At 52.1% G+C, this 13,504-nt stretch overlaps 2 protein-coding genes, 1 long non-coding RNA gene and 1 other non-coding gene across 8 annotated transcripts; 3 read left to right on the top strand and 1 right to left on the bottom strand.

Moving 5' to 3' along the window:
* Positions 1 to 5,386: 5,386 nt before the first annotated feature.
* WDR74 (WD repeat domain 74) lies at positions 5,387 to 12,652 on the top strand. 5 transcript variants are annotated; one of them, XM_077759678.1, is made up of 12 exons: positions 5,387 to 5,537; positions 7,150 to 7,204; positions 8,077 to 8,183; positions 8,273 to 8,363; positions 9,760 to 9,835; positions 9,963 to 10,109; positions 10,247 to 10,348; positions 11,288 to 11,388; positions 11,477 to 11,532; positions 11,860 to 12,005; positions 12,089 to 12,145; positions 12,431 to 12,652. In XM_077759678.1, the coding sequence occupies exons 6-12, from the start codon at positions 9,999 to 10,001 to the stop codon at positions 12,608 to 12,610; spliced, it is 753 nt and encodes a 250-aa protein (XP_077615804.1). In that variant the 5' UTR covers positions 5,387 to 5,537; positions 7,150 to 7,204; positions 8,077 to 8,183; positions 8,273 to 8,363; positions 9,760 to 9,835; positions 9,963 to 9,998; the 3' UTR covers positions 12,611 to 12,652. The 5 variants fall into 5 exon arrangements, with proteins under 5 accessions (XP_077615804.1, XP_077615806.1, XP_077615802.1 ...); XM_077759680.1 differs by lacking the exons at positions 5,387 to 5,537; positions 7,150 to 7,204 and adding an exon at positions 7,885 to 7,987; XM_077759676.1 differs by lacking the exons at positions 5,387 to 5,537; positions 7,150 to 7,204 and adding an exon at positions 7,885 to 7,987 and having other exon boundaries at positions 8,273 to 8,394.
* On the top strand, positions 6,265 to 6,455 carry LOC144227997 (U2 spliceosomal RNA). The gene has a single exon (XR_013334083.1). It is a non-coding gene; the product is annotated as a U2 spliceosomal RNA (small nuclear RNA).
* LOC144227903 (uncharacterized) lies at positions 11,182 to 13,386 on the bottom strand. The gene is made up of 2 exons (XR_013334065.1): positions 13,249 to 13,386; positions 11,182 to 11,722 (listed from the first exon to the last, which is right to left on the bottom strand). It is a non-coding gene; the product is annotated as an uncharacterized LOC144227903 (long non-coding RNA).
* On the top strand, positions 12,731 to 13,247 carry TEX54 (testis expressed 54). Its single transcript, XM_077759681.1, has 2 exons — positions 12,731 to 12,872; positions 12,996 to 13,247. The coding sequence occupies exons 1-2, from the start codon at positions 12,797 to 12,799 to the stop codon at positions 13,190 to 13,192; spliced, it is 273 nt and encodes a 90-aa protein (XP_077615807.1). The 5' UTR covers positions 12,731 to 12,796; the 3' UTR covers positions 13,193 to 13,247.
* Positions 13,387 to 13,504: the final 118 nt, after the last annotated feature.

Genomic DNA, 13,504 nt, shown 5'->3' with positions numbered 1-13,504 from the left:
TCCTCATCCTATGGGCAATTCTGGTTGACATCAGTAGTTCTCAGCTAATAAACACCCTTCTGTTGCTCAAAATGGGAGAATGGGTACTGAACGGTGAATAAGGGGTTCCCCTTTCCTGCAATTTTCGCCTGCATGTTGTGTCAGAGCTGTGAGGCAACTTCATTGAAACAATGTTATTTTTTGCTCATCAAATAGTGATCATAGAGATCTGAGAGCTGTCAATACAGTGATTATAACTATGGAAGAGAGTTGCATAAGACTTTGCAAGGATCAGCTTTAAAGCTGGTGGGGGAAAAAATCAAGCTGGGAGCAACATGGGAAGCCCCAGTGAGCTAGGGCACAAGCAGTAAAACGCTAGATCAATGGTGTCAAAGCCACTAAGAGGTCAGGTGGACCTGAGACAAAGCTGCAAGCAAATGTTGAGCTTTTACTACAGACGAGCCGCTATGTGCACGACCTCTCACCCCACTACTTAGCATGGGAGGTCTGTGCCAGAAAGATCTTTGCATAAAGGGGAACCAGCAAAGAAAACTTGCCCCCCCCCCATCACAGAGAGTACCAGGGGAGGAGGGGGTCATTAGTCAAAGTCCTAGGTACTTAGCCATCAGGCTGGGCTGGCTGCCTCTAGGAGTCTGCAGGCCACTTGACTCCAATCCAGCTTAGGGACGTTTAGCAAGGACACGATGGAACCAAAGTTGGATCTAGGCTGGTACAGGGGCCAGAGGTATTCAGGGTATTCACTGGAAGTCTGGTTGACAATGAAACCTTCCAGGAATCCTATTTTCGCCATTTGGCAAATGAATTCAAATTAAGACCCAAACCTGGCTACTTTAGCTAAAGGATGAAAGAAGTAACAGATGACATGGAGGAATGGGGGAAAGTGGTGGAATGATTGAGGCGTGGCTCCTGGAGTTCCTGATGCCTCAGACCGCCTCTCCTCTGAGTATGTCCATCACCCTTGACCTGCTCGCCTGATAATCTAAGTGGACATTGAGTCCCTTGATTGCCCTGTCCTGCCCAGATGTACGTTCTCCCCTCCCCACACCCCCCATCTCCCCACCTCCATGAATGGTCACAGCACAGAATTCAGACCTGTGAGGCACCCCCACTTGATGTGACCTCGTTAAGTGACCTCGTTAGATGTTTGGACACCTTCAGTCAAGTTCTGTCTCTTTAAAAAAGTGTGGTTGTTAAAATAAATAGATAAATAGTGGTTGTTAATTTGTAATGAATTAACAATCTGTAGTGAATTAATGAATGGGCTTAGGGAGCTCTAAGAATCCTCCTTGTATGCAAAATGTGTGTATGATCAGCTGCTCTGTCCCAAACCTAACAGAGTTCTGATCAAAAGAGCCATGGCCTTGCTCTTGCCTTTGTTGATTGCTGTTCAGTTACATCTTAGAAGAGGGAAAGAAAAATAGGACAGCCAATACATAAGATAGTTTTAAATAAAACTGGGGTTTTTTTTTTTAATTTTTAAATTTTTTTTTTTTTTTTTTTTTTTTTTTGAGAGAGCGTGAGCAGGGCAGGGTCAGAGAGAGAGGAAGACACAGACTCCAAAGACAGGCTCCAGGGTCTGCGCTAGCTGTCAGCACAGAGCCCGACGCAGGGCTTGAACCCATGAACTGTGAAATCATGACCTGACCTGAAGTCGGACGCTTAACCAACTGAGCCACACAGGCACCCCAAGAAATAACACAGTGGTTTTCAACCAGCAGTGACTTTCCCCCCCAGAGATCATTTAGCAGTCCCTGGAAACGTTTTTGGTTACAATTTTGGGGTGGTTATGCTGCTGGCATCCAGTGGGAAGACCCTACGATGCACAGGACAGCTCCCTCCACCTCTCTCCAATGAATCGTTCAGCCCAAAATGTCAATAGTTCTAAGTTGAAGACACCCTGAGATCTATGAGAAATATAGAGAACAAGAATTGATAAGAAGGTGGTCAGGGAAAGCATCTCTGAGGAGGTGACATTTGAGCTAAGATGAGGAGACCTGGAGGCTGAGGAAGAGCCGATGGGATGAAATGGAGTCAATCGGTATATTTTGGAGTAGACACAACAGGGCGAGCGGATGGAGGGGATGTGGGGGTTAGTGAAGGGAAGATAAAGAACATTCCAGTGGGTGCAGTAGGGAATCATATTGGATGGTGTGAGTCTGAAATGCCTCCCCGACAGCCAAGGAGTCAAGCAGAGGCAGTGTGGCATGGGGTTGCCTGAGTCCCCACTTACTAGCTGTGTGACCTTGAGAATATCACCTAACCTGCTGCGGTTCAGTCTCTCCATCTGTAAAAGAGGGAACATGCTAGTAACCACTTCTGCCTTAAGGTTGTTACTACATATAAAGCACTTGGAATGCTGCCTGGCACCAATGACCAGCCGATCAGGCTGGGGACAGGGAATCCGTTGTCACCATGGCACCAGAATCCCGGGTACCAGATGAGAGCCTTTCAGTAAAAAGTGTGAATTGGAATTTCTAGAGAGTTGGGGGCTCACACAAATTAGCAAAGAGGGTGGAAGTGGTGGCCAAGAAGAGAGCTAGTGCTTCTTTTCCAGGGGTTGCCCAAATCTACCCCCACTCCCCCCCTGCCGAGTCGCCACGGGAAAGGGGCTCGGGGGAGCCAGCCTGAGTCCTGGAGACAGTGCTCTCTCGGACAACCCTGCCACAGGCCTGCTCACAGGGCCTTGGGGACCTTCCCCATCTGTGCCTCTATTTATTTTGTTTAATGCTTATTTATTTATTTGGGGGGAGGTGCAGAGACAGAGAATCCCAAGCAGGCTCTGCACTGTCAGCATAGAACCTGATGCGTGGCTCGAACTTGGGACCCTGTGAGATTATGACCTCAGCTGAAATCAAGAGTCGACCCTCAACTGACTGAGCCACCCAGGCGCCCCTGTACCTTCACTTGATATGACCTCCTTAGGTGTTTGGACACCTTCAGTCAGGTTCTCCTGTCTCTTTAGGACTGTGGTTATTAATTTGGAGGCTAATAAATGGGCTTAGGGGGTCTAAGAATTTCCCCCTGGAGACTGTACGCAAGACGTGTATAAGGCAACTCATTTGAGGAAAGCTTCAATGGATTCTCAGAAGGGTTGGGAGATGTAGTAAAATTTTAAAAAACTCTTCAAGTTGACTAGGGTGTTCTTTGACATGCTCCACATTGTGCTGATTTTTAAGTTTGTACCATTTCTTAAGAACACATACACATGCAGGGGCGCCTGGATGGCTCAGTTGGTTAAGCGTCTGACTTTGGCTCAGGTCATGATCTCACGGTTGATGGGTTCGAGCCTCGTGTCGGGCTCTGTTCTGACAGCCAGCTCAGAGCCTGGAACCTGCTTCGGATTCTGTGTCTCCCTCTCTCTCTGACCCTCCCCTGCTCACGCTGTCTCTTTCTCTCTCTCAGAAATAAATAAATCATTAAAAAATTTTAAAAAAAAGAACACAGACACATGCAAAAATAGAAAGTCTAAAATTGTTTAATCATTTTATAAATATCAAGGAAAGCGCCATTAAATTTTTTTAAGGTTTATTCATTTTTCAGAGACAGAGACAGAATGGGGGTCGGGGGAGGGCAGAGAGAGGGAGACACAGAATCCAAAACAGGCTCCAGGCTCTGAGCTGTCAGCACAGAGCCCCACGCAGGGCTTGAACTCAGACTGTGGGATCATGACCTGAGCTGAAGTCAGACACCTAACCGACTGAGCCACGCAGGGGCCCCTAAAGAAATTTTAAGACTGGGGCCCCTGGCTGGCTCATATGCAACTCTCACACCCAGGGTTGTAAGTTCAAAGGGCCATGTTGGACATAGAGTTTATTTTTTTTTAATCTTTTAAAAAAAATTTTTAAGAGTTAAAAGGGGGATGTAAAATGGGAGGATGTTATAAGCCTTTGAACATTATCTGACAATGTGTAATATAACAGTTCCGTGAAAAGAAAACATCAAATTTAAAATGTAGGCACAGGGAAAGAATACTCTTCCCTTGACCTCACTCTGCCTGTCTTCAAAGTCAGTGATTCTCTGTGGACCCTTCCACTTCCCTCCACCTCTGCCGTGGCAGCCACCATTGCCCAAACCCCCTCTAGCTCTTGCCTGAAGGATCGCAGAGAGCCTTCTTCCAGTTTTCCCCAGTAGACTATGAATTCATGAAGCCAAGGGCCATCTCTGATTCTATCATTGTAGATTGAGTGCTCAATAAACATAAACAAATGGACACATGGCCTCCCAGGAGCAAAGGTAAGTCCAAGTTCTTATGGCGCCTGCAGTGTCCGTCTCCCGCGCTTGTATAGAAGAGGCAGGGTTAACAGTGGGCTGAGGGTGAAGGAGCCACGCCCCACTTGCCTTGGCTTCAGAGGAGAACAGGGCTGCTGCTGACTGCAGACCCGCCTGAGGAACCACCCCTGCCACCAGATTGTTCTGGGGCACTTGGTTGCAGCCTCGGCAGAAGGCGCCACCCGCTCAGCTATGGGGCTGTGCCTGCCCAAGGTTGGGTCTGGCAGAATTTGGAGAAGGTTCAGATCGAAAGAAAGTGAGTTCTGCTTTTGCCCCTGTATTCGTTTTTATTGCTGTTGAACCCAATGACCACAAACTCAGTGGCTTAAAACAAAACATCTTATTATCTTATGGTCCTGCAGGCCAAATGTCTGAAGCAGGTCTCACTGTGCTAAAATCAAGCTGGGTCCACAGGGCTGCGTTCTGTTCTGGAGGCTCAAAGAATCTGTTTCCTTGCCTTTTCCAGCTTCTAGAGGCCGCCCACACCCATCTGATGACCCCCTTCCATCTTCAAAGTGAGGAAGGGTTCATCCATCTCTCACATGCTCCATCACTCTGACGCTAGCTCCTCCTCCCTCTGTCCCTTGATAAGGACCTTTGTGATTAGACACCCACTAGATAATCCCAGATAACCTCTCCTTCCCCAAACCCTTAATTTAACCATATCTGCGAAGTACCTTTTGCCATGTAAGGCAACACATTGAGAGGTTCTGAGAATTAGCACAGGAGTACCTTTATTGGGGGCAGTATTCTGCTGGCCACACCCCCTTAATTCAGTCCTCCCTGGAGGCTCTGGATTTACATACGGGGACCTGTAGAAACTGCTTGTCTATTAACATCAGGGACACAATGCTGAGAACCTTATTCTTTAAAATCACAGATAATGGAAATTTTGCTAGTTGAAAGCCTGTCAGTGAGAACAGAAGGTCCCGCCCGGTCATTTTGACACAGCGACACGGCCTCTATTTCCAGCCCGGGAGTAGAGCTTCAGTGAAGGAGGTTTCGAACAGAATGTTCCACATTTATATTAATGTAGTTTCCAAGGAAACGGGACTCAAGTCCTTTTTCAGCTCAGGCCTGATCATCAATTCTTTTCATACGGCCGGAGTTCGCTTTGAGCCTACAAAAGAACTGCTTCATTTACATTTTAGATACACTGGCCTCAGTCTCTCTCTGTCACCCGGGTTTAGGAATCGGAACCCTCGAAAACGCCCTTCTGTGTGAAGGGCGCACGGTGGGTGACGGACGGCGCGAACGGCAAGATGTAGGTGGGTTGGGGATGGATGGTACAGTCGAGGAGGCGTGGCAGGGAGCGGAGCCCCGGGATGCGAGGGGAACCCCGGGATGCGAGGGGAACCCCGGGATGCGAGGGGAACACAGCCCTAAAGACCACCCTGAGACTTCTGGGCCGGGCGCACAGAGTGTGCCGGTTCTCACCACCGCCGCATAAGCTCATTAGTCCCCAGTTAACAGAAAAGGAGACTCCAAGCAACTGGCCTCAAGTCATCAAGTCGGGAACTGGCGAGCAGGGACCCCAATCCAGTTCTTCGGACTCCAAAGCCTGTGCTTGGGATCCGCAGCACGTCCCGGGGGGAGGGGCGCCACCACCCTACCGCACTACCTCCCACCCACTAACCGAGACCGCCTTTCGGCCGGTAAACGGGCAGACAGGCCAGAGTCTGCGAGGAAAAAGAGACCACGCCCATATTGAAATCCAGACTTGTATGTGGACCAATCCTAAGAAAGAAAAATCATTGGCGGGGCGGGGTTATGTAAAACACACGGTGCCGGTACAGGCAGACCATGGAGCAAAGAGCACTATTTAGGTGTTTTTTTTAAAGAAATATAGCTATTATTGTAAAGTAAGGGTAATGAAACGTTAAGTTTAAGAAAGCTTGCACTTTTTGATGTAATCTAATCATTACGCTATAAAAGTCGCCACAACCTAAAAAGCTATAGTAAGGGTAAGGGTTGCCGGGAGGGGAGTGCGACGGCATCGCTTCTCGGCCTTTTGGCTAAGATCAAGTGTAGTATCTGTTCTTATCAGTTTAATATCTGATACGTCCTCTATCCGAGGACAATATATTAAATGGATTTTTGGAATTAGGAGATGGAATAGGAGCTTGCTCCGTCCACTCCACGCATCGACCTGGTATTGCAGTACTTCCAGGAACGGTGCACCCCCTCCGGGGGAACAACTAATGGTTTCAAAAAAAGACTTTGGATTTACTCTTTTCGTTTTCTAGGTTGTTGCGGTACTTTAACTTCTAATGACTTTGAATGAAAAAATGCTTCCCTTTACACGGCTGGCATTTTATAACATACTTAAGTATGTAACGGAAAAGAAGGTATATTTTTCTATAGTGTCTACGAGTATGTTTCTCCTCGGTGTTTTTCATTTGTTCTTTTATCGATGTGTTTCTTGCATCTTGAGTGTTTTTATTTATCTAAGAGAACAGCAGCTTTTATGTTTTAGAAATGTTTAAGATTGATAGGTTACTTGGCTGGGGGTTGTAGGAGTGCTTTGTTTGGTTTTGCTTAGCTTTCTCCGTTTTATCCTCGATTGTAACGGGTAACTTTCCTGGGTCGGACCTGTTTAGCCTAAGCCCCAGGTGTGTCCCCGACCTTAACGTTGACGGGAGGCCGCCCAACAGAGGGATGTCTCATAAAAGATTAATTTAAAGGAAGGACTTTGGGGCAAGGTGAAGTTTAGGTTTGATTTAACGTTGTGATAGGCTCAATACAACGTAGGACAGCGCGTGTGGGCAGAGGTCAATCTCAAGTGTACGCTGGGAAGTAGGCAGGGAGGGTGCTTGTCTCGTTGGTTAATACAACGTTTGTATAAATGTGGAATGTTGGGCTCAGGACTCTCATTCACAGCTCTGCAGGTGAGCCGGAAACCGAGGCGGTGCTTCTCCGTAGAGGCCTTGTGCAGGTAAGAGTGGAGTTGGGATGCCTTTTTCTTACGGATAGAATTCCAAAGGACCAAACTTCTAGGCACTCTAATTTCAGAGAACAAAATCTCTGTAAGAAAACAGTAGTCCTTCACAGGAGGGGCTGCTACAACATTTTTAAGCAGCAGCTTGTCCCTGGGAGAAATACTGTTAATTCTGCAGAGTTTTTATTCTCAGTTGGAACTTTTACCATTGCCAAACCTCAGTGTGAGGAAATAAAAACGACGCCCCTACCTCCACTTTCCAGGTTTCTGTTTTAAGATCGTCGGTTTCATTTTCCCCATCTTTCATTTTGTTTTACGCTCGAGGTTGAAGCCTCATTAGTGATTTTTTTTTTCTTAAGTGTGGTCTTCTTTCTTGTCTTGTACAGAAAACATACTACATGATTCTTTAGATCTCCACAAGCATCTCCAGAGTTCGTCTTTGTAAAGCAAAACCAGCGGGAGCAGGCAGGGAATCAGGGGGTCTTTACTCTTCTTTTTTTTAAAGTTTGTATTTATTTAAGCGATCGCTACACCCATCGTGGGGCTAGAACTCACGATCCAGAGATCAAAAGTCACAAACTCCTTCCACCCAGCCAGCCAGCGGCCCTTCTTCCGGCCTCTTAGACTCCAAGAGCCTTCTTCCGGATCAAACGCGGCGCGCGCTGGTGACGTAACGCTGCGCCGGAAGTGCGAGCCGCGGGCTGGCGGGCTCCGTTATGGCGGCTGCTGGGGCACGCTGGAACCATGTGTGGGTGGGCACGGAGACTGGGATCCTGAAAGGTGGGTGGCCGGGCCCAGCGTCGGGAAGTGTGGGGGGGAGGTGACCCTCGCTCACGACCCCGGCGCGACTGACGCCCCCCCTCTCGCAGGGGTGAACCTTCAGCGCAAACAGGCAGCGAACTTCACGGCGGCAGGACAGCCGCGGCGCGAGGAGGCGGTGAGCGCCCTGTGCTGGGGCGCGGGCGGCGAGACTCAGGTGAGCGGCCGCTTTGGTCGATCCCGATCTGAGGGTCTAGGGTACGGCAGCCTCGCTCTGGTCCTCATCCTGCCCTCCTCTGCCCGCAGATCCTGGTGGGGTGCGCCGACAAGACAGTGAGGTACTTCAGCACCGAGGAGGGCAGATTCCAGGGCCACAGGCACTGCCCCGGCGGCGAGGGTACGTTCCGAGGCCTCGCCCAGGTCGACGGGTAAGACCGAGCCCTTCGCTGAACGCCTAGGTCGTAGGGAGAGCGTGGAGGCTCTCGCAGGACTGCCGAATAACCGCGATCAATCCTTAGGGACACAGGCCTGGGCCGAGTGACAGGCCAGGTGCTATTGAACACCTGCTTATTAATAGGCATTGGGCGAAATGCAAGGGCGGCAGGTAAGCCAGATACACGCAGTACCTACCTTCATGGAGTTTACATCTCCAGGGGTATTTCTCCTGGCCCCGTAGCCTTTTGAATGACCCTGAGCAAGTCATTGGATAGTTGAGTGTGTTTGGAAATGGAGACTAACCACCGGCAACAATATGGTGGAAGTTCCCAAAGGAAAGATCGCAAAGTGCGGGTAGCTTTCTTCCAAAGAGGGAGAAGGCTGTGAACAGGCTGTGTAGGTTTGGTGGCGTTCTGACAACTGACTAGTAGAAGTGTCTGCATAGGTGAGACATTTGAATTGGGCCGTGAAGGGTGGGTAGAAGTTTTGAAAGGAAGAGAAAGGAGTAAGCGCATTCTAGAAAGAGACTACTGCCTGGGCTGAGGCCAAGGATGGGCGTCAGGCTATATGGTCATTTCAGGCAAAGAGAAACAGCATTTGGGGGGTTGAGACCGAGGGCACATTTTAATACAAGATAGGCAAGGTGGGTAGTGACTAAATGTGAAGGCCTTTCAGGGCCAGACAGGGATTTGCCCTTGTGATTTGCAGGTGGCTTTGAGCGAGGAGGGGTGTGGAGAATGGATTGGAAAGAGCGGTTGGGAAGCTGTTGCCAAAGCCCAGGCAAGCGCCGCCACAGCTTGAACCCAGGCGGGGAGGGTGGGCAGATGTGAGAAAGAACATGGGCTCAGGCTCCACAGACCCGGGGAGAGGCTTGCTTGGGCTCTTCCTTAGGGAGAGACTGACATCAAGTATCTGGGACGCCAAACAGGGAACTTGAGAGACGGCGCTAGTGTTTGTTTGACTTTGGCCAGACCCACACTTTAGACCAGTCTCACTTCCGCTCTTTCAGAGCTACTGATCCTGCCCCCTGGTGATCCACCCAACGTTCAGAAAAACTGGCGGGGCAGCACCTCCATCCCCCCAGAGCTGCGGACTAGCAAAGGCACTCTGCTTTGGAGTGTCACACACTTGACTTTCCAGCTCAGGTTCTGACATGTATAGCTGTGTGGGCAAATCTTTTCATTCCCCAGAGCTTCTGTTTCCTCACTTACAANGGTTGAGGATATTAAATAACAAGCATGGAAGGAGGGAGTTTATTTAAGGTGAACCTGGGGGTGGGTGGACCAGGGCCTAGAGAATGCTTTCGCACTTAAGTTTTTTTGTTGTTGCTGTTTACTGGATCCTCCCTCTGCCCACAGCACCCTCATCACATGCGTGGATTCTGGGATTGTCCGGGTCTGGCGTGACAATGACAAGGAGACATCCTCTGACCCAGTAAGGCTCCCCTGCTTTGCCAGTGATGGTCGGGGAAGATGGGGGCCCGCGTAGGAACCGAAGGGAGGGCTTTGGGGGAAGAGGACTGAGGACTCCGGAACTGACTCTCGTCTCCTGTTCCCTTCAGCTCCTGGAACTGAGTGTGGGTCCTGGGGTGTGCAGGATGCGCCAGGACCCAGCACGCCCGCACGTGGTTGCCACGGGGGGAAAAGAGAATGCTTTGAAGGTGTGGGACCTACAGGGGTCTGAGGAGCCTGTGTTCAGGGCCAAGAATGTGAGTGATGGGGTGGGAGGGGCTGGGGCTGAGGTTCAGGGAGGCTGAGGCCGCTGACGTAGGGGATGATGGCGAAGCTGAAGGAAAGGGCCTCTGAGCCTCCCGCACCCTGTCCCCCATCTACCCGGTCCCACCAGGTACGGAACGACTGGCTCGACCTGCGGGTTCCCATCTGGGACCAAGACATACAGTTCCTTCCTGGGTCTCAGAAGCTTGTCACCTGCACAGGGTACCGTCAGGTGAGGCACCACCCCACCCCTACCTTCTCCAGGGCTTAAGCAGCCCCCTGCAGAAACAACCTGCCTGTTGGCACAGGCCAACCACCTCACGGTCCTGTGTCCCTGAGCTCCCAGAGGAAGCGTTTCCCCCAGCCAACCCAGCACCGTGGCTGAGCCAGAGACCTTCTGGTGCATTCCGGGATGAGTTTTCTGAACTGTGACCCTTCCTTCGCTTCCAATGTGGAAGGGAGGGGAGAAGGGAGTGTCCCTTTCATGGTAGAATCCCAGGGTCCAGGTGTCCTGAGGACACTGGGCTGGGTTTCAGGAGACCTGGCTTCTGGTCTTGGTGCGTGCGGCCTCTCTGATTTGCTTGGGGACCCGGGCCTGACCCGTTCCTCTGCATCCGCAGCTCCTCAACTTTATAGGAGGCAGGCAGGGAGGGACGGCCTGACTGGGGGCCCTTATGGTCGGCCTCATTTGAAGTCCTCAGGCCCAGGCAGGGCTGGGTCGCCGTGTTTGTCCCTTTTCCTTTGCTCCTGCACACTGACATCCAATCCTGGGGATATGTCGCTGTTCAAAACACACTACAAGGGCTTCCTCTCTCCTCTGTTGCTCAGGCTAAATTTCTCTGCCTGAAATTCTGTACTCTCTGAAAAGTGGACTGGCTTCCTTTTTCATCCCAAGATGGGAGTATGGAGGGATGGAATGCTCACACATGCGGATCCTGGAAATGCTGCCAGCCCCCAACCTGGGAGACCTCTGTCCCCAAGCAGATCTCCTCTGCCCACACTCTTCCCTGACACTCAGAGTAAGAGGGGGTGCATTTCAGATGAGAAGGTTTCTCTGAGAGTGGGTCATAAGTAAGAAAGCCGTGTATGAAGGAAGGGGGTGAAGGTGCGGAGAAGCCAGGGAGGGGCATGTGGCAGGAGGGGACTGTCACAAGGCTTCGGCGTTCTCCAGGTCCGAGTCTACGATCCAGCCTCTCCCCAGCGTCGGCCGGTCCTGGAGGCCACCTACGGAGAGTATCCACTTACAGCCATGACCCTCACGCCCGAGGGCAAGTAAGTGTTGCCAGGACCCAGGGTGGGGCTTGGAGAGGACCTTGGGAGGCTCCTGCTGACCCCCACCTGCCTCCGGTCTCCTCCTCAGTTCGGTGATCGTGGGGAACACTCATGGGCAGCTGGCAGAAATTGACCTTCGGCAAGGTGAGCGGACTAGGGAGCCTCGCAGAAGGGGAGGAGGTGGGAGGAATGGCAAGGTTCCCTCTGAGGGGGTACCGCGGAGTGGTTGAGCCCTCCTTCAGTTGCCGACTGCCTGGGTTCAAATCCTGGTTTCACCGGAAGCTGTAGGGTCTTGGACAAATTACTTTAAGTCTCTGTGACACAGCTCCTTCACCTGTAAAACGGAGATATTAATGACAACTCCTGTCCCAACCTTATGCTGAGGTATAAGCATTGAAACATAAAGCGATTGAAGTGGTAAGCACTGGGTGTTGGCCGGCCAGCGAGTGCTGATGCCCCCCCCTCCTCTAGGGCGCCTACTGGGCTGTCTGAAGGGGCTGGCGGGCAGTGTCCGAGGATTACAGTGCCACCCTTCGAAGCCCCTTCTAGCCTCTTGTGGCTTGGACAGAGTCTTGAGGGTACACAGGATCCGGAATCCACGGGGCCTAGAGCATAAGGTGAGAGCTGGCCGCCTCGGGTGCCCCAAGCCATGTTCCTGTTTCAGTGTGCTGAGTTTCTTACGGCCCCTCGTGCTTTGCAGGTTTATCTCAAGTCTCAACTGAACTGCCTCCTCCTATCGGGCAGGGATAACTGGGAGGTAAGCCCTTGGGTCTCGGAGTGTGGGAGCAAGGGCTGAGGTGTGAGCATGTCTCTGTGGAGAGGCAAAAAGAAACAGCTGGAACCATCTGCCTGTCCGCCGAGTTACTTAAGTGCTCCGAGGGGGGTTAATAGTTAAAATCCTCACAGGGTCACATAGGAGCATGGATGGGAGTAGTATCCGGGAGCAGGAAATCAAAGTGCTTTTTTCCCAACTAGATCCTCCTTCCCCCGAGCCTCTGTCACTGCGCCCCTGCCTCTTACTAAGTTTTCTCCCACTCACCAGGATGAGCCCCAGGAGCCTCAGGAGGCTAAACAGGTGTCCCCAGAAGACACAGAGACAGATGAACTTTGGGCCTCCTTGGAGGCAGCCGCCAAGCGGAAGCTCCCTGATTCGGAGCCGCCCCCAGGGGCTGTGCAACCCAGACGGAGAAAAAAGCAGCGGCCTGGATCCACCAGCACCTGAAGAGCCTGTGTTCCCTTTGTAAATAAACAGCTCCCACCATGACCCTGAGCCTTTTGTGATGGGAGAATGGGAAGAGGGGCGGCTGCTCCCAGCGGCGGTGCAGCGGGGTAGCTGACGTCACAAAAGCCAGGTCCGGAGCCTGGCGGGCTGGCGAGGGTGGCACGGAGTTCGGGGCCGCTCGGGGCCATGGGCTGCTGCCAAGACAAGGACTTTCAGACCTCCGAGGAGCAGGGCAAGGAGGCTGACTCAGACGAAGCCGAAGGTGGGACCCGAGACACACCAACGGGGCCCAGGGAGCGGGAGAAGGGGCTGCCCCGAAGGGGATCGCCCAGGAGGTTGGGCCGGGGAGAGCGGAGCGGAGCTCAGTGGCCTCGTCACCCCGCAGGCGCCGACGAGGTCGATATGGACGCACAAGACCCCAAGTCGAACGAAAGCCTTCTGATCACCGTGCTGTGGCGGCGGCTATCCCTGTTCAGCCGTCGGGGCTCTCGGTCAAACAAGAGGCTCTCGGCCCAGAGTCAAAAGCATGGGTTACCGCAGAGCAAGCGGGATGTGATCCTGGAGGAGCCAGAGAAGGGGTGACCCCAACCTGCTCTCAGTCTGCCCCAGCCTCCAGAGAATACAGTTTCCGAGTGTACCTTTCTAGAGTGCTCGTGTCTCCGCTGCTCAGCATTCTGGGCGCACTCGACACCGCGGGGGCTGCGGGCTCTTTAAGGCCCCTCCCCTGAGGCTGGCGGAGCCCCCTGGATCCCGGCTCCGGTCCCTCAGGGGCGGGGTGACGGGCGGCCTCGCCAATGGGAGGACGGAGTTTCTCTTGCGTTGTGGTGGGAGGGCGTGTCTCCTGGTCGCTGCGCTCCAAAAGGTGTGGCACCGCCCCCTGGTCATCGGGGGTGG

The sequence above is a fragment of the Crocuta crocuta genome, unplaced genomic scaffold (genome assembly GCF_008692635.1).
Source record: "Crocuta crocuta isolate KB4526 unplaced genomic scaffold, BGI_CrCroc_1.0 scaffold53, whole genome shotgun sequence".
NCBI classification, from domain to species: domain Eukaryota; kingdom Metazoa; phylum Chordata; class Mammalia; order Carnivora; family Hyaenidae; genus Crocuta; species Crocuta crocuta.
The sequence above is the reverse complement of the archived record's forward strand: the minus strand, read 5'-3'. Positions and strand labels throughout refer to the sequence as shown.